This window comes from Anolis sagrei, chromosome 2, assembly GCF_037176765.1.
Source record: "Anolis sagrei isolate rAnoSag1 chromosome 2, rAnoSag1.mat, whole genome shotgun sequence".
Lineage (NCBI taxonomy): Eukaryota > Metazoa > Chordata > Lepidosauria > Squamata > Dactyloidae > Anolis > Anolis sagrei.
In genome coordinates, this window is record NC_090022.1 from 197,222,491 (window position 1) to 197,247,307 (window position 24,817).

Genomic DNA, 24,817 nt, shown 5'->3' on the forward strand with positions numbered 1-24,817 from the left:
AAGTTTGCCCGTGCCTGTTCTAGAGATTGACAGAATTCGTTTGGTTTCCTGAGCAGTCCTGGTTGCTATACCCTGTTAATCTAGGGTGCATCTACACCAAGGGTGTCAAACTCTTTTTCATCAAGGGCCACATCAGCCTTTGCCTTCCAAGGGCCATTGAATCCATTGACATAGTGGTTGGTTCTCTTAATTTTACTCAGTTCAGGTCTCCAGGTGTTACTGAATGACAACTCCAATCACTTTCATTTATCTGCCATGCAAACTGCATTGCAACCCAACAGCACTTGTGACTCTCAGGTTGGGGAAAGGTTAAATGACATTTTAAAGTCAGCCTTGTATCTAAATCCAAGCCCCACTATCCTGGCTAAACAGAGCAAACTACTGACTTCCAAATATTACTGTATCACAACTCCCATCAGCTCTAGTCATGATGTCTAATGAAGAGGAACACAGCAGTTGTAGTCCAGCATCTGGAGGGCCACACAAAATGTCAGGGTGGGCCAGATTCGCCCCATGGGTCTTGAGCATGTGATCTGCACTGTAGCATTTGCAGGTTGATAGCACTTTGATTGGCTTACCCATAGCCCAATGCTATGGAATTAAAACAGTTGTAGTTTGGTGAGTCATAAGCAATTTGGCAGAGAAGGCTAAAGGTCTTGTCAAACTTCAGCTCCCAAGATTTCATAGCATTTGGCCATGACAGTTAAAGTAGTGTCAAAATGTATTAATTCTGCAATGTATCTGCACCCTAGAGGTTAAATTATGTTTTGGCTAAATAAAAGCAGATATGTCCTTGGCCTTCATGCTTTCTTCTTGAAAATCTACTTAAAGAAACAATTTAGAGAAGGCAGCAGCCTTGCACTTCCAATACATCTCAGTTGTTGTCCCGTCCCCCGTCCCCCCCGGGTCCCCAAATGCCAATCAGACCCAGAAGTCCTCCAGGATTGTAATTGCCCATTCAAATACTGCAGGACATATTGCTTTAGTCCCTAATAAGTCTCTATTTAATATTGAGGTATTGTTATGGTTATTTTGCGCTAAGGGGTCAGTGGGTCTAACATAGCCATCAGTTCACAATAGACATGCAGTAATCTGATAAAGATTCATCTTGCAAGATTTATTCCAAAACCTTTATCCCAACTTAAAGGGCAAAGATTGGCAAAATGTGTAGGTATGGCTCATCACATTCTAGTGAAGCATTTCTCAACCTGGAGATCAGGACACCGGGGGGGGGGGGGGGGGGATTGCAAGGGGTGTCAATTGTGTTGCCAAAGACCATCAGAAAACAAAATATTTTATGTTGGTCACGGGGGTTCTGTGTAGGAAGTTTGGCCCAATTCTATAGTTGGTGGGGTTCAGAATGCTTTCCTCATTATTCCTACTTAAGGCCTGATTTTGTGTCCCTCTTTGTTTGTTTGTTTTGTTTTGGGTTTTTTTATTTGTTTTGTTTTTTCCCACAGGCCCTGCCTTTGACTCAATTCCAGGCTGTAGTGTGTCTGGCTGTTGGTCGGCTACAAGACAAATCTATAAATGTAGTAAAAAATGCTATTCAGCTGCTAGCTGTCTTTCTTTCCAACAACCCTTTCTCTTGTAAGGTAAGACATCTCATTAGAAAGTTATTAAACACAGTAAAACCTTCATATATGCTATATCTAATGGCTGATGGATCATCTCGCCCACAGTTAAGCTGTGCAGAGTTAACTGAACTACTTGAAAAGGAAAAGCAGAAACTTCAAAAAATGAAGGAATGTCGAACCACAGCCGGTAAAATGCTTTCTTTTCCTATGGCAAAGTAGCTATCCAGGAATTGATTAATTCCCACATCTTTGCAGGCTCCCCCCGACAGAAAGGTTTCCCAGTGGAGGCAAATAAGAACTGGTAAACATGAGAGAGTAGCAAAAGAGAAGACATCCTCCTAACAGCTGTAGAGTTTCCAATAATAACTTCCAGTAGTTGTTCCTGAAAGCTCCCTCATTTAAAAAAATCTTTATATGCATATTTTAAATGCTTACAGTTCTCTCATTTGTTTGTATTGCCTCACATTAAGGAAGCTTTGACTTTATTTTATTTTATGTCAAAAGCATTGCTTAAATAAATAAGTTTAGAACCAATAAAATAAAGGGAGCACAAGCAGCTAAACAATAACCTTTGACTTATTTTCATATATACTCTGCTCTGTCGAAATCTATTGTGTTCTGTATTTCAAGTGTTCTCTGTACTGGTTGTTAAAGTCAATAATTTAAGTGACAGTTTGCCTTGGCACGGTGATTCATTTCACAAACAGGTTGTGTATGACCTGCTTGCTTTGCAGCACATTCTCCATATTTTTGCAGTTCAAGTGGCCCTTCTGTGTAGGACTGTGGTTATGTATGTAATCACGTGTGTGCTGGTTTATAAGCTGACCTTACATATAAGTCAAAGGGAGGGCCAAAATTATAGATTTTTATAGAAACTGAAAAAGTAAAGAGTAATTCCATGAAAAGGGGACAATCCCAATGCTGCCTCAGGGGCTCACTGCCCTTGGGCTACCACCATTTTTCTGCCCAGACATTTAAAGAGGTTTTTTGCCACTCCATTCAGAGAAATTGATGCTTCCCTTTTCTGACAAGCGTTAAGGTAATAGTATTAGTCGTTACTCAGAAAAGGAAACATCCTCTTTTTTTGAGTGGCAGAATGTGGGAGTTTAGCCTGCCCTTTAGCCTGTCCTTCTCAGTGGTGGCTCCTCGACTTTGGATCACCCTCCCCAGGGAGATTAGCCAAGCCCTCACACGGTCCTCCTTTCGCAGGGATCTGAAAACCTGGATGTTCCAGCAAGGATTTGAGAACGACTAGTCCCTGGCTATCAATGCCCAGTCCGTGGGTCACCCGATAGTATTCTTTTCTCTGCACCATGTCCAATTTCCCAGCCCTATGGTATGCTGTTTTGCACTATCCTATGCCCAACCCTTTTACAGCATGGTCATGCCCATTTTAGTAATTCTGGTCATTGGTTTTTGTTGAACATTGTCTGATAAAGCTTTAATGCTGTTGTTTTATTATCTTATGTTTAATTGTGTTTTATCTGGATTGTTGTCTTTTACAATGCTCCTATTTTAGCGATGTTTTAATTTTGTTTTAACGGAGTGCTTTGATTTTTTGTCTGTTGGACTTTCTGTCCCATAGGTAAGCCACCCCAAGTCCCTTCGAGGAGATGGTGGTAGTATATAGGAATAAAAATATTATTATTATTATTTTACTGACACAAAAACACAGTATGTCACAGCAAATGAGATATATTTGCTGGATTTTATATCACAAAATCACAAGTCAAACACTTCCCAAGCTGTGTGATGTATTTTGGAATAATGCATGCAGATAATAATAATAATAATCTTTATACCCCGCCACCATCTCCCCAAACGGGACTCGGGGTGGCTTACATGAGGCCATGCCCATCAATACAGAATCACAATATAACACAAAAAACAACAGAAAATCAGAATTATTTATTATTTACACCATTTCTACCCTGCCCTTCTCACCCCCTAGGGGGGACTCAGGGTGGCTAACACAGGCAACAATTCAATGCCAACAGTATCAATAACAACAATATAAACCAACAATATAAAATCCTATTACATAACAATTAAACAGTAATATTAATTAAAATTACATAATTACATAGAACAAATCACATCATCACAAGTCATATAGCCGTTTCCAATTTTAATAACAATCCTATTGTCCGAGTTCAGTGCCTAAAGTGCTGCTGTGCCCACTAGCCAAAGGCCTGGCTCCAAAACCACGTCTTTTATTTAGAAAATAAAATAACATAAAATACGAAATGTAAGGTGGCCTTTTGCAGTTGACAGATCGTGATTTTGTCAATGTTTATTGTTTCCAAATGCCGGCTGAGATCTTTTGGCATAGAACCCAGTGTGCCGATGACCACTGGGACCACCTGTACTGGTTTATGACAAAGCCTTTGCAATTTGATTTTGAGGTCCTGGTAACGGCTGAGTTTTTTCTGTTGTTTTTCCTCAATGCGACTGTCACCTGGTATGGTAACATCAATCAACCAAACTTTTTTCTTTTCCACAATCGTGTTGCCTGGTATATTGTGTTTCAAAACTTTGTCAGTCTGGATTCGAAAGTCCCACAGTATTTTTGCATGTTCATTTTCCACTACTTTTATTATTATTATTATTATTATTATTATTATTATTATTATTCTATTTGTTAAACAAATTAATGCAACTACTTGCCTAAATAAAATTCTGTGACATGACCTGGAGAAGAAAACACTTTCGAATTCACTGGCACAATTGCTAGAGAATGAGCATTAGTTTGTTACATTATCAATACCTCTGTGAATTACTGGGGAAATAAAAAAAAATGTTGTGGAAGACTGATAAAGTCATGATGGTATTGTTTCTCACTGTCCTGCCTCTTTCATGGCAAAAAAATTTCTGCAAGCTGTTTTTACCTCAGTGGAGATGGAAGGCTATATCTGACTCTTCCTGTCACTTTGTATCAGTGGTGATCTCTCCAGAGGAGGAATGGGAAGCAATGCAACCAGAACTCCAGGCTACTCTGAAGAGCTGCCTTACCTCACAGGAACAGGAAGATACAAGGCGCACATTCACGATAGAGAATCCAGAACAATTATCCAGAAGCATCGTCCAGCTTTTGAGAAAATCCAATTATAAGTGAGTGGACCTCTGAGGAGTATATTGCATTTTATTACAGTAAGGATGGGTTCATATTTCATATTTGTTTCATTATTCCTCCTCTTCCTCCTCCTCCTCTTTTGGAGGTAAGGCAGCTTTTTTAAATTATTTGATTAAAACATTTTGAAAAAGGATTAAAAGTGTGACTATTATGTAATGGCATGTGGTGCTTTGCAACTTCCAAAAGTACATTGGTGGTGGGGTGTGTGTGTGTATAGAACATGTTTAGCTTTACTGTGCTTGTCATTGTAGGGATGCCATCCATCTCGTGCAAGAAGGGATGCATCAGTTGCAAGAGGTGGAACCCTTCAAGCAAATAACAGAGAATGATCATGAAGATCTTATTCAGAGCATGTTAAGATCCTTTTATTTAGGTAATCATATTTATTATTTATTTACGACCTTTATATCCTGCCCTTCTCACCCCGAAGTTATGAGTTGTATGTACATGCAATATAGTATATTATTAGCATATCACAGTATTAGCATTATATATTACTATATTATACTATATCACTATACTATTATTAATATTAGATGTAATATAAAATACATAATTATTAGTATCATATTGTATTACAATATTATGATCAATATTATATGCACATATGTAGTGAATTTGGCTCACTTTAAAAAGTTAGTAAGAGACTTACTTTAAAGGGCTGGCGGGCGAACAGCCGTTTTGTGCTGCCCAGAGAATAGTAGCACCAGTGGGGAAGCCATTGGCATGCAAGCTACCTGATTAGTCGTATGCAAATGAGTGGATGCCAAGATTTGAAAGGGGGCAGAAGCAAAGATGACGGTTGGAGAAGCCCAACTGAACTTTCTATGGCAGTTAGGGAGTGAGCTGAAAGCAGACCAGGAGAGTCTGTCAGTGAGTCAAGGTCTGGAAGGAGGAGCAGCTGGAAAATTAGTTAAAGAAAGAAGTTAAAGATAGTTGGAAACCTGTTCTTATGAATTCACATAACAGTCCATTTGGAAGAAAGGAATACAATGAGAGAAACTAATACTGAAACATTGTTCTGCAAGCAATTGATCTTATGTAACCACTAAGCATGTACAATAAGAATTATACAAATAAACTAAGTAACTGTTTCACCATCAAACAAACTCTCTCTCTCTCCATGTATCACTTCCAGTTTGAGGAGTCTTAACAGGAAGGAGAATAAGAAAACAAACCTTTGCTCCTTAGTGTCATATTTTCCTCAGGCTATCAGCCTGTCCCCTTCCTGACCATTTTGCGTTTCTGATTAGATAAGAAAATAAGAGATCTCTTTAGCCAGGCCACGAGACCAGAGAGAGAATGTCCCATATTTATTGGTGGCAACGGGTGGGATTGAAAAATAGATTAAAAAATAAAAGGTCCACCCTGCCACGTGAAAGAACAAAGGACTGAGACAGAATGTGTCTCAAAATACAATATATTATAATTATTAGCATAGCACAATATTAGTATTATATATTACTATATTGTACTATATTAATCTAGGACAATACTGTATTGTACTATATTAAAACAGGTAATCTACTTGGTTTCCCATCACTGGTACTGTTGTTCATAGCAGCCAAAGATTTTGTTTTCCTGAGCCAAATTAGGTGTTACAGTGGCATCCGTTTTTTCTTTACTTATGTCTCTTTTCACAAATAAAGCAGATAGTGGGAGAGAACCAACTCTAAGGGCTTTTTTGGATGTGGAGAATTGGACCTTTTCTTCCTTCCAACCCAACTCCTTTGCCATTAGTCCATGTGAGGTCCTTTTGTCCTGTCACAAATATTCTGGGCTAAGTCAGGATGGAAGGAATTTTCCTTAAGGCATTAGGCACAGGGGAATAAGGTTTAGAAAATTTTATCCCTCCCACCTTATGTGACCCTTTGGGTTAAATTAGACCTACCCTACCTTCTCCCAATTTTGTACATGACTGAATTAAAGTGACTGCCACCATCACTGGTTTCTGATGGATGTTGATCTGGAAATACTACATTTTTCATTACTTAGCTGCAATGGATAAAAAATTAAAATAAAAAATCATTTCAGTATAGAGTTGTGTGTATCTGGCGTTGGTATGATTTCACATGAGATCAGAAAAATTAGAGGACATGTCTCCTCTGTTCCTGATGCATAGGTTCTCACAATGAAAACAGTATTCAAGAATCTGCAGATGGTACACAAAATACTGAGAATGAAGGGCAAGTGCAGAATGAGGAGCAAGTGCAGAATGAAGAGCAAGTGCAGAATGAAGAGGAGCCCCCAGAAGAGTTGGTGAAGCAGGAGATGCTTGTACAGTACTTGCAGAATGCTTACAACTTCTCTGAAAAAATCACAGAAGCCTTGAGGATGGTCTCCAAACTGATGTATGAAAGTTCTGTCTCCGGTAGGTATATGGAAGAGCTGTCACATCTGAAAAGGCAGGATATTCGTAACTTGAAATATGCACCTCCGAAAACCCGTTATTTAGACCAGTTTCTCAAATTGTGCTCCTTCAGGTGTTTTGGACTTCAGCTCCCAGAAATCCCAGCTAGCTTCCCAGCTGTTAGGAATTGTGGGAGGAAGTCCAAAACATCTCGAGGAACACAATTTGAGAAGCTCTGCTCTAGACACAGCTCATTAGAAACCTCTTGGACAATATGACTTCAGAGAATGGGTGAGGTTTTCATATAGTGTTTCCACCCACCTTCTGTAATAGAAAACAGAATCTCAAAGCAAGGTTCTGGTTTAGTTTTGTTAACTTGATATAATACTTCTCAACTTGTAGAGGCCAAGAGTAGGGATGGAACACTTCGAGAAGAGAAATATATTATGTGTATTGTCAATGCTGGGTCCTTCTCCAGCTTATAAAAGCTATCAGTAAGACACTGGTTGAGAAACGTGGACAATTTCATTTTTTGTTTTCTACCTTTGAACATTTCATGCACAATAACTCCATTTGCCTAAAAGTCATGGCACACTTTTCTCTGTCTTTTCCCTCACTGGTCAAGGAATCAAAACATTACCTCATTTCTGCTTGCCTGCTTTTCACATGAGAGTATCAAGTTGCTCTCAAAACAAATCTAAAAATCCTCCTGTCCATTATCAGTAGGTTTCTTGTTAAAGTGATAGGATGTAGCAGCCTCTGGCTGGGCTTCTAGTTTCAGCTGGCGTCTCCCAGTATCTGCACAAATTTCCATTAGCAATTTTGTTAAAAGCACATAGCAGTACAACTATTGATTTATAACATAACCATCTATAGGAGGGGTCCTCAAACTAAGGCCTATTTTTAGTCATTGTATTGTTTTAAAGTGTTTTTTGCACTACAAATAAGAGGTGTGCAGTGTGCATAGGAATTCATTCTTTTTTTTTTTCAAATTATAACCTGGCCCTCCAACAGTTTGAGAGACTGTGACCTGGCCCTCTGTTTAAAAAGTTTGAGGATCCCTGATCTATAACAAACTATGTAATACATAACAAAACATGCAGTTACAATATAATGCAACAGCATGAATAGATAAAATAAAGCAGACCCTAAGCATAAGATCCTGACACCTTCCTCATCTCTTCTTCCCGCAGTGGTACAAGAAGCCATTGAGTTCTTTGTGATAGTCTCTCAGTTTGGCATCCCTCAGGCTGTTCTAGGAGTCCGCCGAATGCTCCCCCTTATATGGTCTAAGGACCCAGGAATCAGAGAAGCTGTATTGGATGCTTACAGGAGGCTCTACCTCAACCCTAAAGGAGACACTGAAAGGTTTGGGTCACTTACTACGAACCATGTCAGAGTACAAGTGCATTCTCTTAGCTGGGGTATGGATGATGGTGGTAGTTGAGAAAATGCAGAATGCAATGAATATCATGTTAGTACACCCCACTGGTGAAAGCTAAGCTGTCTTGATTTGTTAGGCCGATTCTGTTTTCCTCAAAATAGGATCTTTAGTTTCACAGAACAAAAGGTGCAGATCCAGTCTCTGTGTAACAAAACTTAAAAATTTTCTATTCCTGCTTTGAAAGTGTTATTTTCTGTTTAATTGTGCAGTAATTACTTTGAAAGTAGTTGTTCTACTCCCAAAACTTGTTTTTTGTAGCTACCAGAAACTATTTTGAATAAATTGGTTGAAACGCTAAGACAAGCATGCGCAAATCCAGGCCGGACGCAGCTCTTTGGGCTTCTCGCCCCAGCCTCCCATCTGCTTCAGCCTCCCTTTGACTATGCAGATGCAGTGGCCCGCCACATCTCCAGGCTTAGAAGAGATAGCTGAGTCAGACACGCCTCTGCCAAGCACTCTCTGGAGAGCAGTCAGTGGCGTGTTTATCTTCCTCTAGGCCTAAGGAAGAAGGACCTCTACCTTCCCGGAGCCAGAGAAGAACCAGGGAAACACGCCATTGCCAAGCATGCTTGACAGTGGCATGTTTGTCTTCCTCCTCTGGGCCTGAGGAAAGCAGACTGCTGCCTTCCCCGGTGCCCAGAGAAGAGCCGGGGAGAGAAACACAGCCCCAGCCCTTCCAAGGCTCCAACCTCACCCTTCTAGCCATGACTCCACCTCTTCTGGCCCACAGCCCTGCCTCTTCTGTCCCCACCCACACTCTTTCTGGGCCCACAAGACAGCCTCAAGGCAGCAAAGTTTGCCCATGGCTGCTCTAGGAGATATGCATTGAAAAACTATAGTAAAATGGGCTGCAAGATGTCCCACAAATACAAAGTTTTTGCAATTTAATAAACCTTTCCCCATGTTTTTATGATAGAACCAATTAAGAAATGACATAACCCAGGACCAAAAATTGTGTTGTTGGCATGAGCTTTCAAGATAACTTATTCCCCAGAGAAGCTATTGATTATGGGCATGGGCCAAGTTTCCTGTTGGGTGTAACCAAGATGGTTGACAGTAGAGTAAAATCCCATAATAATAATGTTTTTAAAATAATTCCAAAATATTTTGCTCATCTTTTACATAGGAATAGAGCTCAGAACTTGATACAATCTCTCTTCCTTCTCATGATCGATGCATCTTTGGGGACAATTCGGTGCCTTGAAGAAATTGTGAGTATATTTTTCCTTGTAACAGGCTAGCTCACAGTCTTAGTTGAACCTAATTTTAGGTTTATGTTTAAGAATCTTGTACTTGCTGCAAAATGTTGTATTTGACCCAGGGCTGGGGGGGTCTCATAGTGACCTATTCCACCTACACCTGCAAGCTGACGGCATTGCTGTCTGTCTGTGACTTTTTTCTTGCAATTTTGTTAAATTTCTGTTACTTCAGAGATGCTTACTTGAATAGGAATGGTCCAAGGACCCCTGGAGAATAGTTTCAAGATAGTTGAGTACAGTTTTGTTTGTTTGATGTGTGTACATGTCTTCAAGTCACCTATGGAGATTAAGATATTCTGCAGTAGGTAAGGACAAGAGACAGGATTTTCTCAGTGGTGACTTCCCGACTCTGCAACTCTCCCCAGTGAGATTAGAACAGCACCTTCCTGACCTTTAGAAAGAGAACTAAGACTTGGTTATGGAACCAAGATTTTTACTAATAAAGTAAAGCAGTACAAGATTAAATATGGAATATGTATATTAACATTTGGAATGGCCCAGTCTATGAGTATGTTATGTGATTTGTATGTTTTTATTAGGTGTTTTTACTTCTTTATACTTCATGTTTAAATGTCCTATTACCTTATGATGAATCTGACCTATTGTTTTTTCTGCTTAGTCATATGCTGTTTGATTTATGATTTGGTTTATGTATTTAAGGCATTGAATTTTGCCATTATTTTTTGTAAACTGCTTTGAGTTCCTCCAGGGGTGAGATAAGGGTATATAAATACTGTAAATAAATAAATTAATATGGTGACCCTGTGAATTTAATAGGGTTTTCTTAGGGAAGGAGTATTCAGAAGATATCCTTCCTCTGAAATATAGACAATTGCATCTGGTATCCATTAGTGGTCTCCCATCCAAGTACTTACCATATCTGACTGTGCTTAGCTTCCAAGATAAAATATGATCTGGTGCCTTTAGAGCACCGTGTCTCAACCTGATAGGTCTTCAGTCTGATCCTGTGGGGCTCTCAGATTATGTAGGATCTACACTTGTTAAATAAACAGCGAATAAAAGTTGGTATGTTGCAGTCTTTTTGACCTACATGGCATCAGTTTTTAGAAGCTAAAGCCATTTCTTTGAATGCTCAGTACAAGCCTCAAGCTTCCTCCAAATTTGTGTGGATGCCTTCATATCCTGTATACAGGGACGATTTCTAGGCAGGATGCTGCAAAATAGGAACATTCATGGAGTTCCATTTTTACACCAGAGAAGGAAAAAGTGCGTGGAAATCCTGTTTCGTCTAACCAGAATGAGTTTGTAGTTCAATTTATTCTACACAGTGATTTCTCTTTTTAGTGAGATGTGGGGTTACTAAAGCCCCTTCTACACTGCCATATAAAATCCAGATTATCTGCTTTGAACTGGATTATATTGCCATCTAAATTCTTACAATCCAGTTCAAAGCAGTGGATTATCTGTTTTAATATTTTGGATTATATGGCAGTGTAGAAGGGGGCTTACTCTGATTAAGGATTTGCCTTTATTTTATTTTTTTAAGAAAAAATGTTTTCCTTCCCTGATGAACTTTGTTTCCCTAGATCTCTGAATTTGTTCAAAAAGATGAGATAAAACCTGCAGTGATCCAGTTGCTATGGGAGCGATTTGCAGAGAAATCACAGTGCTCAGTGCTGGAGCGCCGTGCCTCTATCATGCTTTTGGGGATGATGGCAAGGTGAGTCAGTTTAATTTTGAGTTTCCTTTCTACTCAATCATCTGACAAATGGAGCTCCTGGTGATGCAGTGGGTTAAATCCTTGTTCTAGCAGGACTGCTGACCGAAAGGTCGAACCCGGGAAGCGAGGTGAGCTCCTGTCTGCCAGCTCCAGCTTCTCATGCGGGGACATGAGAGGCACCTCCAACAGGGCGCCCCCTGGGCAATGTCCTTGCAGACAGCCAATTCTCTCACACCAGGAGCAACTTGGCAATTTCTCAAGTCTCTCCTGACATGGAAAACAAAATCTGAGAAACATAAGATAGCTTTATAGTAACTAAACCATGTACAGCAGGCCTTAAAGTAGAGTCAGGATTTCCATCCCCACTTCCCTCCAAAAACCTTGAATATAAGCCTATCTTTCTTTTTGAAGATTTGGAAATACAAGCATTCTTGTTTTCACAAATTCTCTGACAAATCTTTTTGCAAATCTTTTTTACACCTACCAGCCTTCTCCTCCTCCTTGTCTTCCCTCTAGCATTGAGAAGATGGTGGAGGGTGGCTGGAGAAAAATAGACTTTTGGCATCAGGTTGCAGTACTCACTTTGTATTTCATTGTGTGTGTGCGTGCGTGCATGTGCAGCTGTGCAGCTGCCTCCAGAAACCTTACTAAGCTTAAAAGGAACAAAGCAAATAACCTGGCCTCACCTCATTATTTTTAAAAAGCATAAGTGTTTTTTTTAAAAAGCATAGATTTTGCCACCAAAAGTAAAATCATGAGAAAAGAAAAAGTCTTCAAATGGTTTTTAGACCGTTCAAAATGTTTTTGTTTAAATATTCCGGGCTTAACTGTCTTAGTTGTTTTATTTCACATGTGCATTTTGTTAGTTTTTGAATAAACTTTTGCTGAAACTTTTTGTGATCTTGGAACCTTATCCCCTCTATTCTTTTCCTTTTACTTCTGCCTCTAGTATGTTAATGAATTGTTTATTCTACCAGCCATAAGCCATGACATCAAATAATATACATCCTTTCAAAGTGTACAACAATTACTTTCCAATATAAACATTAAGACATGTTCTATATACTGGCTCTTTAAATTTCCAGTAACAGTGACATGATAACTATGGACCCATCCACACAGCTGTATAACCCAGAATATCAAAGCAAATAATCCCCAATATCTGCTTTCAACTGGATTGTCTGAGTCCAAACTGCCATGTAACCTAGTTCAAAGCAGATAATGTGGGATTTTATAGAACTCTGTGGAATGGGCCAACAACAATGTCTGATTTGTATTGTCCCCAACATTTCCTATTAAAGTTTATCTCCAGGAATATCTGCTCTGTTAATTAATGTGTACATATATAAGACGTTGCTTTGGTCCGTAGCAGTCACTGATGTGCTACAGAATTTCTGTAGTGGGTTGAATCTAATGAAATTATTCTTGCCAACTGCAGGGGGAAGCCTGAGATTGTAGGCAGCAACCTTGATACCTTGATAACAGTGGGACTGGGTGACCGCGTGCATGAAGATTATCACTTTGCCTTGGAAGTGTGTAATGCCATCTCTAAAATTGGCAATAGCCATAAGGTCAGAACAGTTTCCCCCTTGTTTTCTTCACTGCCATAACATGTGTACCCAGTTTATTGCTGTATTTCTTCAATTCTAATATGCACTTTTCCCACTATATAAACATCTTTAAAAATGGGCTGTGTCTTAGACTCTCAGGTGAATCTTTATGTATTTTTGGTGGTGCTGCTGCTGAAATTAGGGTGCATCTTACAATCAGTGGTGTTTTACAATCGAAGAAATATGGCAAGTGATCTTCAAGGTGATGTGAGGACCTGCATACTAAATGGAGAAATGACAACTATTTTAGGTAGAAATAGGCCTAGAAACAGTATCCTTCAGAAAGGCCTTCGGTGAGTTGGTGCCTCTCATACAGAACTTGCTGAGAAAGGAAGATTAGATTAACTACTAAATGAAAGAGAGGTTAGAGTTTCCAGGGGGCTCCTTTAGTAGTGGCCTGTGCAGCTACGATCAGTCCCTCACAGACATTTCTCAAGCAGCTGGATATTCCATCAACACAGGTCACTATAGATTTTTTAGATTATATTTTTAAATATATATATTTTAAGAAGGATAATAGTCATTTTTAACAATGTTTAAAAATGGAGGGAAAGGGTAGGTATACGAAGCACCTAAGTAGTTTAAGAAAGGAAAGAAAATAAGGAAAAAATGTGGAAAGATATTGATGGAGTTAAAAAGAGTAGATGGGTGGAGAGAAGAAGAAAAAAATTGGCTTCCAATCTTCTCCGTGGGAGGTTTCATTGTCCTTTCCCCAGGTCATTCTATTGTCGCTCTTCCCTCTTCGTGTCACTCTTTCTTGTTTCATAAATCCATCAGAACTGCCCAATCTGTTGCATTTCCCCCCTGCAAATCTTGGCTCATTAATTAATTTGTCTATTTTCATTATGTCAATTACTTTAGCATTCATTGTTCTAATAATGGTAATTCTTTCGTTCTCCTTTTTTGGGCATATACTATTTGGAGCTGCAGTTGTTAAATAGTTGAAAAGTTTCCCTCTATTTTTGTCTATCTCACAACAGCGATGGCTTCTCAATCTGTTGCAGCCTTCTTCCGCCTTCACAGCTGTTGTAACATGAACCATGCTACAATCAGGGGTATTGTAACTTTGTTACCCCTCTATAGTGTATAGTAGTAATACTTATATATTTCTAAAACTTCAAAATTTAGTAACCTTTACAACTGCACATTAATGTAGATACAGTACCTGCATTTTCGAAGCTTCTGAAATCTATTCTGATCTACATGTGAAACTAGAAGGCTTTCCGTTCATGTCCTTGGGTCCTTCACTATGTTTGGTCCAAAAGCTTTCTATCCCCAGGCCCACATCCATCCTCGTTCAGCATGTTGTTTATTCGCTCAGTCATTTCCAACTCTTCATGACCTCATGGACCAGCCCACGCCAGAGCTCCCTGTTGGCCGTCACCACCCCCAGCTCCTTCAGAGTCAAGCCAGTCACTTCAAGGATCCCATCCATCCATCTTGCCCTTGGTTAGCCCCTCTTCCTTTTTCCTTTCATTTTCCCCAGCATCATTGTCTTCTGTAAGCTTTCCTGTCTTCTCATGATGTGGCCAAAGTACTTCATCTTGGCTTCTAATATCCTTCCCTCCAGTGAACAGTGAGGCATTATTTCCTGAAGTATTGACTGGTTGGATCTTCTCGCGGTCCAAGGCACTCTCAGAATTTTCCTCCAGCACCACAGTTCAAAAGCGCCTTTCTTTGCTCAGCCTTCCTTATGGTCCAGCTCTCACATCCATAGGTTACTACAGGGAATACCATTCAGCATACACTCTCAAATCATTAGAGATGGTGTGAATTAGAACATTCAGTGTGTGTGTGTATCAGAAGCTCAACATTTCTATAACATCATCAGGGGAGGGTCATTTCTGATGTTTTATCCTGTTTTGTATTGATGGCATTAAATTGTTGCCAACACTGTGAACCACCCTGCGTCCCCTTCAGGGTTGAGTAGGGTGGTATACAAATACTGCAAATAAAGAAAATAAAATAATACATCTCTAGTGGTTGGGTTCATTGTATAACCTTGGAAGTTGCTGTTTGCCCATCTGTAACTTGTAGGGAGGTTTTACAAAAAAGAAACAGAAGTTTCTACTGCGCAAAACTGAAATAATTTATTTCCCTGCAGCCTAGTCCTGGAAAAAGCAGCTCCCCATTCCGGCTTCCCCAGTCACACATGCTCTTTGAGCGTCTGCGTGAGGCCATAACTGTGGGTGAGTTACTGAAGATGAAAAAGGAAGGTGAAGTAGATGCAAGCCTTCTGCCTTGCCTAATGGTATGTCTTCTCTCCTACTGCTTTTAGGCTTTGGAAGACCTTGTGCACATTGGATCCCTTTCACCCAGGCAGCGGTTACTCTCATATATCAATTGGCAGAAGGGCCTGATGAAATATGTGCCCAGATCTTGCAGTCTTGTAGCCACCAGGCCTTGGAGAAGTTGCAGCAGGGGGAAGGTGCAGAGGCAGGTGAGCTGGAAGCACAAAAGTGTTCCTTTCTGGTAGAAACCCTTTGAAGTGGAGGTGGGAGGGGCAATCAGCTTGGAAAAGAAATGACCAAGTTATGGACAGGATGACAACACATTAAAACTATCTATCTATCTATCTATCTATCTATCTAGGGCCCAAAGAGAAGGGTAAGAAGAAGAAAAAACCTAAAGCATATTATAACACAGATTTGTTTGCTCCTCAGAGGTGACAGACTCCTCTCCCGATGAAGTTGCGGATGATTCTAGCACAATTGACACCACGGTGTTGACCCATTTGGTCTCTCTTGCGGGGGACGTGGCCTTACAGCAGCTAGTGCATTTGGAGTTATCAGTAAGCAGTGAGCTACGAAGGCGCCGGCTCCTTGGGGAAGAGCAACAAGCAAATGAACATGCAGCAAGGAATACAAAAACACCAAAGAAAAAGGTGAGAACTGGAGTTACTGTTGTCATACCTCATACCTGCAGCTTATGTTGTTTTTTCATTGGTTGCAAAATGCTGTGTGTTTGTAGTTCGGTTTTCATTTTTAAAAACTTTTTTGAACTCTTTCTTTATAACCCTTACTAGGAGCACTTGCTTGTCACTATGTTATTGAATGGAGAGATAAGCAAATCCGGCTGTGGCTAATGCTGTAGATAGGAGTAAGCAAAGTCCATGATCCATAGACTAAGTACTTAAACCTAATTTAGTGAGCATTTCATTATTTCTTTGGTCCCTTTGCCCAAAATTAATATGGAGCCATGCAGTGAACTTGAAAAATATCATAATTTTGCTTTCCCCTTGCTATACCCCTTCATTATTTGAAATCATTTCTCGCTGTTTATAAAGTAGTGTTCACATTATTACTTCTTTTGGGGGCGGGGGGAGAATTCATTCTTCAGACTGGTTTTCCCCATCTCTGAATGGTTTTCCCCATCTCTGAGTGACAAGCCAAGTCTCATTTCCTGCAGCACTTCCATGGCTGGAATTATGAGGTGTTGCATATTATGCTATGTAACCAAATTTGAAGATTTTTCTGTTCCTGGTTTGAAAGTGTTATTCCTGTTTAATTGTGTGGTACTTACTTTGAAAGTAGTTGTTATACTCCAGAAATATAGTTTTTGTGGCTGTCACAAACTGTGTTGAATTACTCGAGACTGAGATACTCGTAGTGAAATGTGCTGCAGGATATCCCACTATGTTGCCACACCCAAGCTGCTTTAAATGCTAATGTGTCTTAACTTTCTGTCCGCTTGAGGGATCCTGGTTTTGCCTGTCTGTTTGAGCAAGGAACCCCACAGAATCAATGTCCATGCTATTGCTTTATAGAAACGGTAACAATTTTTTAATTGGTCTTGGACCCATCTCCACCCAGGCACTGGTGGAGATGGGCACTGGTGTTTGTTTCCCCACAACGAAGTCCATACTTAAAATTTGAAGGGTAACTGATTGTTCCTGAAGCTGCCAGACATGAATGATTTCTGAGAAGAATAGATGAAAGTTTCCCTTGCTCACTTTTTCTGGTAAAGGTGCCTCTGAAGCACCCAATGCCCAAGGTGATCAGGTCAAAGGCTGAGAGAGCAGGACTCTCCTATTGAGGCCTGGCACATTGTTGAAGGCGCTAGAAATTCCACAGGTTGCCACTGACCAGCAGTAGATCAGTATGGTCAAATTAGTTCCCAGAAAAGTAGTTCGTATTGGCTTAAAATGGCTTGTCTAAGCCTGGATCTCGCTGAGACCAATAATAGACACGTCTTGCTTCCAAGATTCCCTGGTGGTAATAACTCTAATAAAAATGGCTTCCTTTCCCCAGGCAAAAGGGTGGGCAAATTTACTGATACAAACCAGGAAGGGTTTTCTTAAACTCCACCCTCATAAACTAACAGAAAAATGGCTACTCTCAAGCTGTGGGTGAGTCAGCCTAACAAAAGAAACTGGGCTTAAACAGTTCCAGCACACCCACAAAACAATGTTTTTTGCCACTTAATAAACTTTTTCCATATTTTATGATAGAACCAATTAGGAAGTAACATTTATGACCCAGGAACAAAAATTGTGTTGTTGTTTTTGTTTATTCGTTCAGTCGTTTCCGACTCTTTGTGACCTCATGGACCAGCCCACGCCAGAGCTGTGTTATCTGCCAAAAGTTAGGCATGTCTTTTAGGGCTGGGCGGTTTCGTTCGTTAATTTCGTAATTCGTTATTAATTCGTATTTAAGTTAGCTTACGATCCGATATTGAGCCATGCAGGAGCAATTAAAAATCGAAACAAAATTTTCAATTTATTTCGTAATTGTTTCAAAATTGTTTCGTAATTGTTTCGAAATTATTTCCGTATGTCTGGTGCAAGTTTTAGGGTGGTTGTTTGTTTTATCAGTGATAAAAAATAAATTTTATCACACCAACAGTCAACAGAGGGAGAGGGAAGCTTCAGAAGTTCCCCCTGTCCCATTTGGAGGTTTTTTTTTTCATATTGCGCAATCGTGTCCGCCATTAACGAATCGACTCGTAATTGTTTCGTAATTTACGAAATTTCGTATATTTCGAACTTTTTTAAAGAAACATTTCAGAATTCTTTTAAAAAACAAAATGCAAAAGCCCCCTAAAAACGAATCGAGTTTAGAAACAAATTTTTCCGTAGTTACCCAGCCCGTCTTTGTATTTGTTCCATTGACTCTGCCACGCTTCAAACTAGGCACTTGAATGAAAGGTTACCTTATAACATCTTCCTTATGCACAGAGCACTGGGAATGAGATCACCATGGAGGAGGACCTGGGGTTGGTTGGGGCCTCTGCGGAGGACACGGAAGCAGAACTCATCCGCAGCATTGAGGAAACAGAGCTCTTGGATGGTGAGCATACTAGTCTGAGCACAGGTTTCTCCTTCTGCCCCATAGTTTTCATGTTGCCAGAAAGAGGCATCAGCATTTTACCATGTCATGTCTCCATGAGTATTTTTTAAATTGTACTTTTAGACCTATGTTTGAGCTGGTTTGTAGCACACATAGTCAAAATATGGGCAGTTCTGATATTGCCAGATTTGGGGTTACTATTTTGAAGAGTACAATAGACTGACCCACTTCACCTCAGAACAGGTCGTGCTGTTGCTCTTGGCATGATTGGAAATGTCATCCCATATCTTCTGGCGCAAGATTGAGCATAATAATGGTTGATTTATGCAGTTTTTCTAGGGGGTGGTAAAGATACTCAATACTTTGTTTTGTTTAGTAGGTTAGATTATTTTGGGGTGTTTGGCTTGTGTGGGGGAATGGTGGTGTCAGGCCTGGGCTTGGGTCCTGGAGACTACATCTTCACCCCTACCATAGACTCGTCAGCTGTGACTTCTAACATTTCTTATTGTTTATAGGAAAACAGTTACTTTCAGCCTTTATCCCATTGGTGCTCAAGATTTGCAGCAACCCAGGACTCTATGGTGATCCAGTGCTGACAGCCTCGGCTGCATTGACCCTTGGGAAACTCTGTATGATCAGGTATTGCTTTGTTGCCCTCATTTTTTTGCTGCACCCCTCACATTGCCATGCATTATTCTGCCAATGAAAGGGGCCTCTTCACATATATACACATAATAAAAGTGAAAATATGTATGTGTGTATGTAGCTGGGATGTCCACTTCCACAGACAAGCTCTTCCCTCCACAAACAGCTATCACTCCCATTACTCAGGAGACACCAAAGGCCCTTCCTCTAGTGACATTGCAGGTTATAATGAGCACCATGACCATGTACAAGAGCCCGACCCATGCCCTCCCCAAGCACCATACTGCCCACCACCCAAGTGAAGTCTTTCAGACGGGGACCATTTCATCCTAGATTTCATGGATTTCCTCCATCACAGACATCCTAGTGTTTCTTACTCTCTCCATTGATGTGGAATTTGCATGACCCCACCCACTGCCTCTCGCTTAACCCTTTCCTATTCTTTTCTCTGGCACACAACAAACAGATGAATTGATCAGCAACTGAACATACTAGAGAGGTTTGGGGAGAATTCACCATGATTTACAGGAGTTGTAGGTACTGGAATGTATAGTTCACCTGCAATCCAAGAGCACTGTGAACTCCACAACGATGGACCTGGAATTAACTTGGCACACAGAGCCCCCATGACTGCGAAAAAATATTGGAGGTCTTTGGAGGGATTTATAGGAATTGTAGTTCACCTACATCCACAGCACACTATGAATATAAACAATGATAGATCTGGACCAAACTTGATATGCATACCTGATATGCCCAAATTTGAATAACCGTTGGTTTTGAGAGGAATTGGCCTGGACATTTTGGAGTTGTAGGTACTGGGATTTATAGTTCACCAGAAATCAATGAGCACTCTGAACTCCACCATAGATGGAATTAGAACACAGACCAACAAAAAATACTGGAGGTCTTTTGGAAAAATTCACCTTGACTGAAGGGAGTTATAGTTCAACTACATCCGGAGAGCCCTGTCAACCCAAACACCAATGGATCTGGACCAAACTTGGGACACATACCTGATATGCTGAAATTTAATTACTGGAAGGGTTTGGGGGACTGACTCACCATAGAGGGAGTTGTAGTTTATCCTACAGTCAGAGAGGACACTGAGCCCCACTGATGATGCATCTAGAGCAAACTTGCCCAACATAACAAACTTTAAGTACTGGTGGAGTTTTTTAGTCAACCTGGCATGATGTGAATTGTAGTTCACCCACAACCTTATGCATTTTGTACAATTAAAAATTGACTTTTTCAAATAACCTGGGCAAAGCCAGATACCCAAGCTATTATTTTCATTCATATTCATATTTTTACATACACACACACACACACCAAATTGATTTGCTTTGCCTTTCCATGCAGTACAGAGTTTTGTGATGCTCACTTGCGGCTTTTCTTCACAATGATGGAAAAATCCACCCACTCCAGTGTGCGTGCCAACCTAATGATTGCAGCTGGAGACCTGGCCATCCGCTTCCCCAACCAGGTGGAACCCTGGACACCTCACCTGTATGCCAGGTAAACCTTTGTGTACAAAAAATGGTGGGAGAAAGGGCCTAAGTCTGGATAAGGAAGGGCTGTCGTGGTCTAAAGTGTTGCTAGTAGTAATAACAAAAAAAAAAGCCTTCAGGTAGTCTTACATTAAAGCTGGCAAGATGGCTTTGATATTTATTATCATTTGGATGGCTTTGTTCCACAGGCTGCGTGATCCTTGTCAGTATGTGAGGAAGACGGCTGCTTTGGTAATGACTCACTTGATCCTGAAGGACATGGTAAAAGTGAGGGGGCAAGTGAGTGAAATGGCCACTCTTCTTATTGATCCTGAGGAAGAAATTGTTGGGTTGGCCCGGAACTTCTTCACTGAACTCTCCAGCAAGGTGAGGCAGCAGGCTGTAGTGTGAATCTGGAACACAAAACCTACTACAGTCAGCAATATGAGACTATACAAAGAATAAAACAGATAACTAGACTACCTCAACACAGACTTGCAGAAAGCAGTGAAAGAGAGAGAGAGGAACCACGCTGGGAGGGATGGAGATGGGCAAATCACAGCTTAGTATTTCAGTAATGCAGTAATAAAACCCCAGAAAAAGCATTAGATTCTATTTAAGCAGCAAAGTGGCTTTGGCTCTGGATTCAGTGCAACAATTGCAATGTGTGACTCCACCTGAAGCATATTTTTTATCCAAGAATTAAAACCTAAGAAAAGTGTTTTTTAGTCATGTCTTTTCAAAGCATGATTCCAAACAGCTATTTTCATGTTGGATGTTTGAGAAAGATTTGTCTGCATGCCTAGCTGAAGGTAAGAGAGAAGAAATGGGCTTGTGCCTTTGTCTAGTACCTGTATGTTAGCTCATAATTCCTAATGTTGTAGGCACCAGAGACCCTAAACTTGGACCACTGATATAGTTCACAATCTCGCTTTGTCCGTGCAGGATAATGCTGTGTACAACTTGCTACCAGATATTATCAGCCGTCTCTCGGATCCAGAATCGGGCATAGAGGAGCAGTCTTTTCGTACCATTATGAGGTAGCCTTGGTTTTTCATTATTCTCCCGAAGGCTGAGTGTTTCATGTACAAAATGTCTCGAGTGAAATTCTTGATAAATGAAACGGGACCCAGCACAATGCATAAGGCTGTGAATATGGGGCATCTGAGGACCAGAAGGGTTCAGAAAAAGTCAGGCCCTAAAAACTGATTTTGGTTATGCAATATTCCATTCTTGAAAGCTATGCTATTAAATAGTATAATAGATCGCGCAGACAAGACTACAAGCAGAGGCAGAACACCGTTGCTCAGATGATTCATTGGAACTTGTGCCACAAATACCATCTGTCTGCAACAAAGAACTGGTGGGATCACAAGCTTGAAAAAGTTACAGAGAATGAACACGTCAAACTCCTCTGGGACTTCCAAATTCAGACAGAGTTTTGGAGCACAATACTCCTGACTGCACAATTGTGTTAAAAAACAAAGTATGGATCTTCAATGTTGCAATCCCAGGTGACGGCAGGATTGAAGGGAAACAACTGGAAAAGCTGACACAATATGAGGATTTAACGATCGAACTGCAAAAACTATGACACAAGCCAGTCAAGGTGGTCCCAGTGGTGATTGGCACACTGGGTGCAGTGCCTAAAGACCTTGGTCTGCACTTAAACACAATCAACACTGACAAAATTGCCAGCTGCAGAAGGCCACCTTACTGGGATCTGCACGCATTATTTGCCGATACATCACATGGTCCTAGACATTTGGGAAGTGTCCGACGTGTGATCCAATACAACAGCCAGCAGAGTGATCGTGTTTGCTATGGACTCATCCTATTGTGTTAATAATAATAATAATAATAATAATAACAACAATAATAAATGTGTTACTTATACTTTTTCCCCCGGGGACTTGGGCGGCTTACAACAATGTGTGCATGTGTGTGTGCGTGTGTGTACGTGTCTGTGTCTGTATAGTATATATATATATACACACAAACACATATATATACATACATACATGCCGTATATGCTCAAGTATAAGCCAAGGTTTTCAGCCCTTTTTTAGACAGAAAAATCCTCCCATAGCTTATACTCAAGTCAAAGTTATTTATTATTGTACTCTGTTGTTGTTGTGTTATTATTATTTATTATTTTACTCTTATTATTTTTATTAAATTCACATTATTTTACTCTATTATTTTATTATATATATTATTTTACCCTATTATTGTTACAACTATTATTTTTCTCTATTATTGTTGTTATTACATTTACATTATTTTACTCTATTTTTATTTAAATTTATTATTTTACTCTATTATTATTGAAAGGATATGTAAGCACGTTTACATTGAAGAAGGGTAGAATAATGGTTTAATCAGAGTTGGACAGTCTTACCTTAAATTACAGTTTTATGTAAATATTCAAAAACATTAAGCCTCAATTAATGTAATTTTATTGGTATTTTATTTTTATTTTGAAATTTACCAGTAGCTGCTGCATTTCCCACTCTTGGCTTATACTCGAGTCAATACATTTTCCCAGCTTTTTATGGTGAAGTTAGGTGCCTCAGCTTACATTTGGGTCGGCTTATACTTGAGTATATACAGTACATACATACATAGTATCAATCACACTTACAATCCAAAAGGCAAAATCAAAGCGATCAGATCAAAAGGAAAAATCACATTACATAGAGAAAATAATCCCAATTAAATGACTGCTTAATTGGCTCAACCTCCCCAATCTTCAGCTGTTCCACTTTTCGCCAGTTCCTCCCTTCCCCATTAAAGCCTCATCCAGCTTTTAGGTTCCTTTCTTCCTCTCTCCTTTCCCTGAGCTTCATTGCCTTTCATCCCACCATAAACTGCAGCCTGAATTTCAAGCCATTCTCTGCCAATCCATCTCATCCCTTACTCCTATGGCTCACCATAAGTGCTTTAAATTCAGGCTGAGGCTTGTGGTGGGACGATAGATGATGGAATTTGGGGTGTCCTGGTGGCAGGAGAAGAGACAGTGAGAGATGTGGGGAGAAGGAGTGAGTGGGGAAGAAAATAGATTGATGGGGACAGCTTTTAAAATTAATCTGATGCCTCTAAGAAAGGGAGTAAAACAGTCAGAGCCAAACAGCGTCTGTAGGATATTTTTAGGAGAAGCCAGAATGATTTATATTTTGTTTCATTTCTGTACTGAATCCCTAACCACTGAGAATACTGTAGTTCCATTCACACTTTTACTCATGATAATCTTGTTTTAATCCTTTCCTCCATCCTGTCTCCCAGGCAACTTTTCTCTTATATCACAAAGGACAAGCAGACAGAGAGCTTGGTGGAAAAGCTTTGTCAGAGATTCCGGACTGCGCAGTGAGTAAAGGAATTGCTGAGTGGGTTTACTTTCTGGGAACAACACTAAATCCTTGGGTTCTAAATTTGGGAGCCATGATCTCTTGAATAAAGAATATGTTGGAAAAGAGTTGGGTGGAAGAATCTGGAGTCTGAGAACCAGCCCTTCCCTTGACTGAGAGGCCAGCCAGTCACAGCAGGAGGAGGGCTTTTGGTGGGAGGATTTATTTATTTATTTATGACATTTATATGCCGCCTTTCTCACCCCCAAGGGGACTCAGAGCAGCTTACACGACATACATACATACATACATACATTATATTATGTTATTAGCATAGTACAATATCAGTATTAAATATTACTATATTGTACTATATCATTATATTGTAATATTATTAGTAATATTGCATGTAATATAAATATATAATTATAATATATTATTAGTAGTAGTATTATATTGCATTACATTATAATATAAATATATGTATATACAAATATTATATTATATTATATTATTAGCATAGCACAGGAGACAAGATGGAACTGTCCCCTGCCCCCCCCCCCCCCCCTTCACTCTGGCCCAGAGCGGCAGTTGGGGGAAGGGGTGGCCATCTATTTCCAAAAAAAGGAAGAGAAGGGCAGTGGAGAGATCTTAACTTTCTCTCCCAAAGGGCTTTCTAAGACCATCAGAAATATATGTTTTCTGATGGTCTTTGGCGACCCCTCTGAAACCCCCTCGTGACCTCCCCCAGGGGTCCTGACCCCCAGGTTGAGTAATGCTGCTATAGCTTTTTCCAGGTTCTAGCAGTCTCAACTCTTGCGTCACCTACCATGAACAGCATAAGGTTTTTATTTCCCAAATCCTTATTCTCACTTTTGAATACGGATATAATTATTAGGGCACCCCCAAAATGTGCTATTTCCCCCACTATTTAACTTTTCCATGAAAGAACTTCATCCCAGAATCTCCATATTTTTGGGCACAATAGCC

At 40.1% G+C, this 24,817-nt stretch overlaps 1 protein-coding gene and 1 long non-coding RNA gene across 2 annotated transcripts in view; one reads left to right on the forward strand and one right to left on the reverse strand.

Moving 5' to 3' along the window:
• Positions 1-24,817, forward strand: part of NCAPD2 (non-SMC condensin I complex subunit D2) — a 43,990-nt gene that overhangs the window by 11,794 nt on the left and 7,379 nt on the right. The window contains exons 10-27 of the mRNA XM_060762649.2: positions 1,461-1,595; positions 1,683-1,764; positions 4,517-4,688; positions 4,962-5,083; positions 6,833-7,081; positions 8,254-8,428; positions 9,631-9,715; positions 11,311-11,444; positions 12,883-13,015; positions 15,159-15,243; positions 15,333-15,494; positions 15,718-15,938; positions 18,231-18,342; positions 18,858-18,981; positions 20,353-20,508; positions 20,690-20,867; positions 21,426-21,520; positions 23,766-23,846. Coding sequence (XP_060618632.2) covers positions 1,461-1,595; positions 1,683-1,764; positions 4,517-4,688; positions 4,962-5,083; positions 6,833-7,081; positions 8,254-8,428; positions 9,631-9,715; positions 11,311-11,444; positions 12,883-13,015; positions 15,159-15,243; positions 15,333-15,494; positions 15,718-15,938; positions 18,231-18,342; positions 18,858-18,981; positions 20,353-20,508; positions 20,690-20,867; positions 21,426-21,520; positions 23,766-23,846 — 2,501 coding nt within the window. The remainder of the gene's footprint in view (positions 1-1,460; positions 1,596-1,682; positions 1,765-4,516; positions 4,689-4,961; positions 5,084-6,832; positions 7,082-8,253; positions 8,429-9,630; positions 9,716-11,310; positions 11,445-12,882; positions 13,016-15,158; positions 15,244-15,332; positions 15,495-15,717; positions 15,939-18,230; positions 18,343-18,857; positions 18,982-20,352; positions 20,509-20,689; positions 20,868-21,425; positions 21,521-23,765; positions 23,847-24,817) is intronic.
• Positions 20,622-24,817, reverse strand: part of LOC132767555 (uncharacterized) — a 30,035-nt gene continuing 25,839 nt past the window's right edge. The window contains exon 4 of the long non-coding RNA XR_009630653.2: positions 20,622-20,893. This is a non-coding gene — a long non-coding RNA (uncharacterized lncRNA). The remainder of the gene's footprint in view (positions 20,894-24,817) is intronic.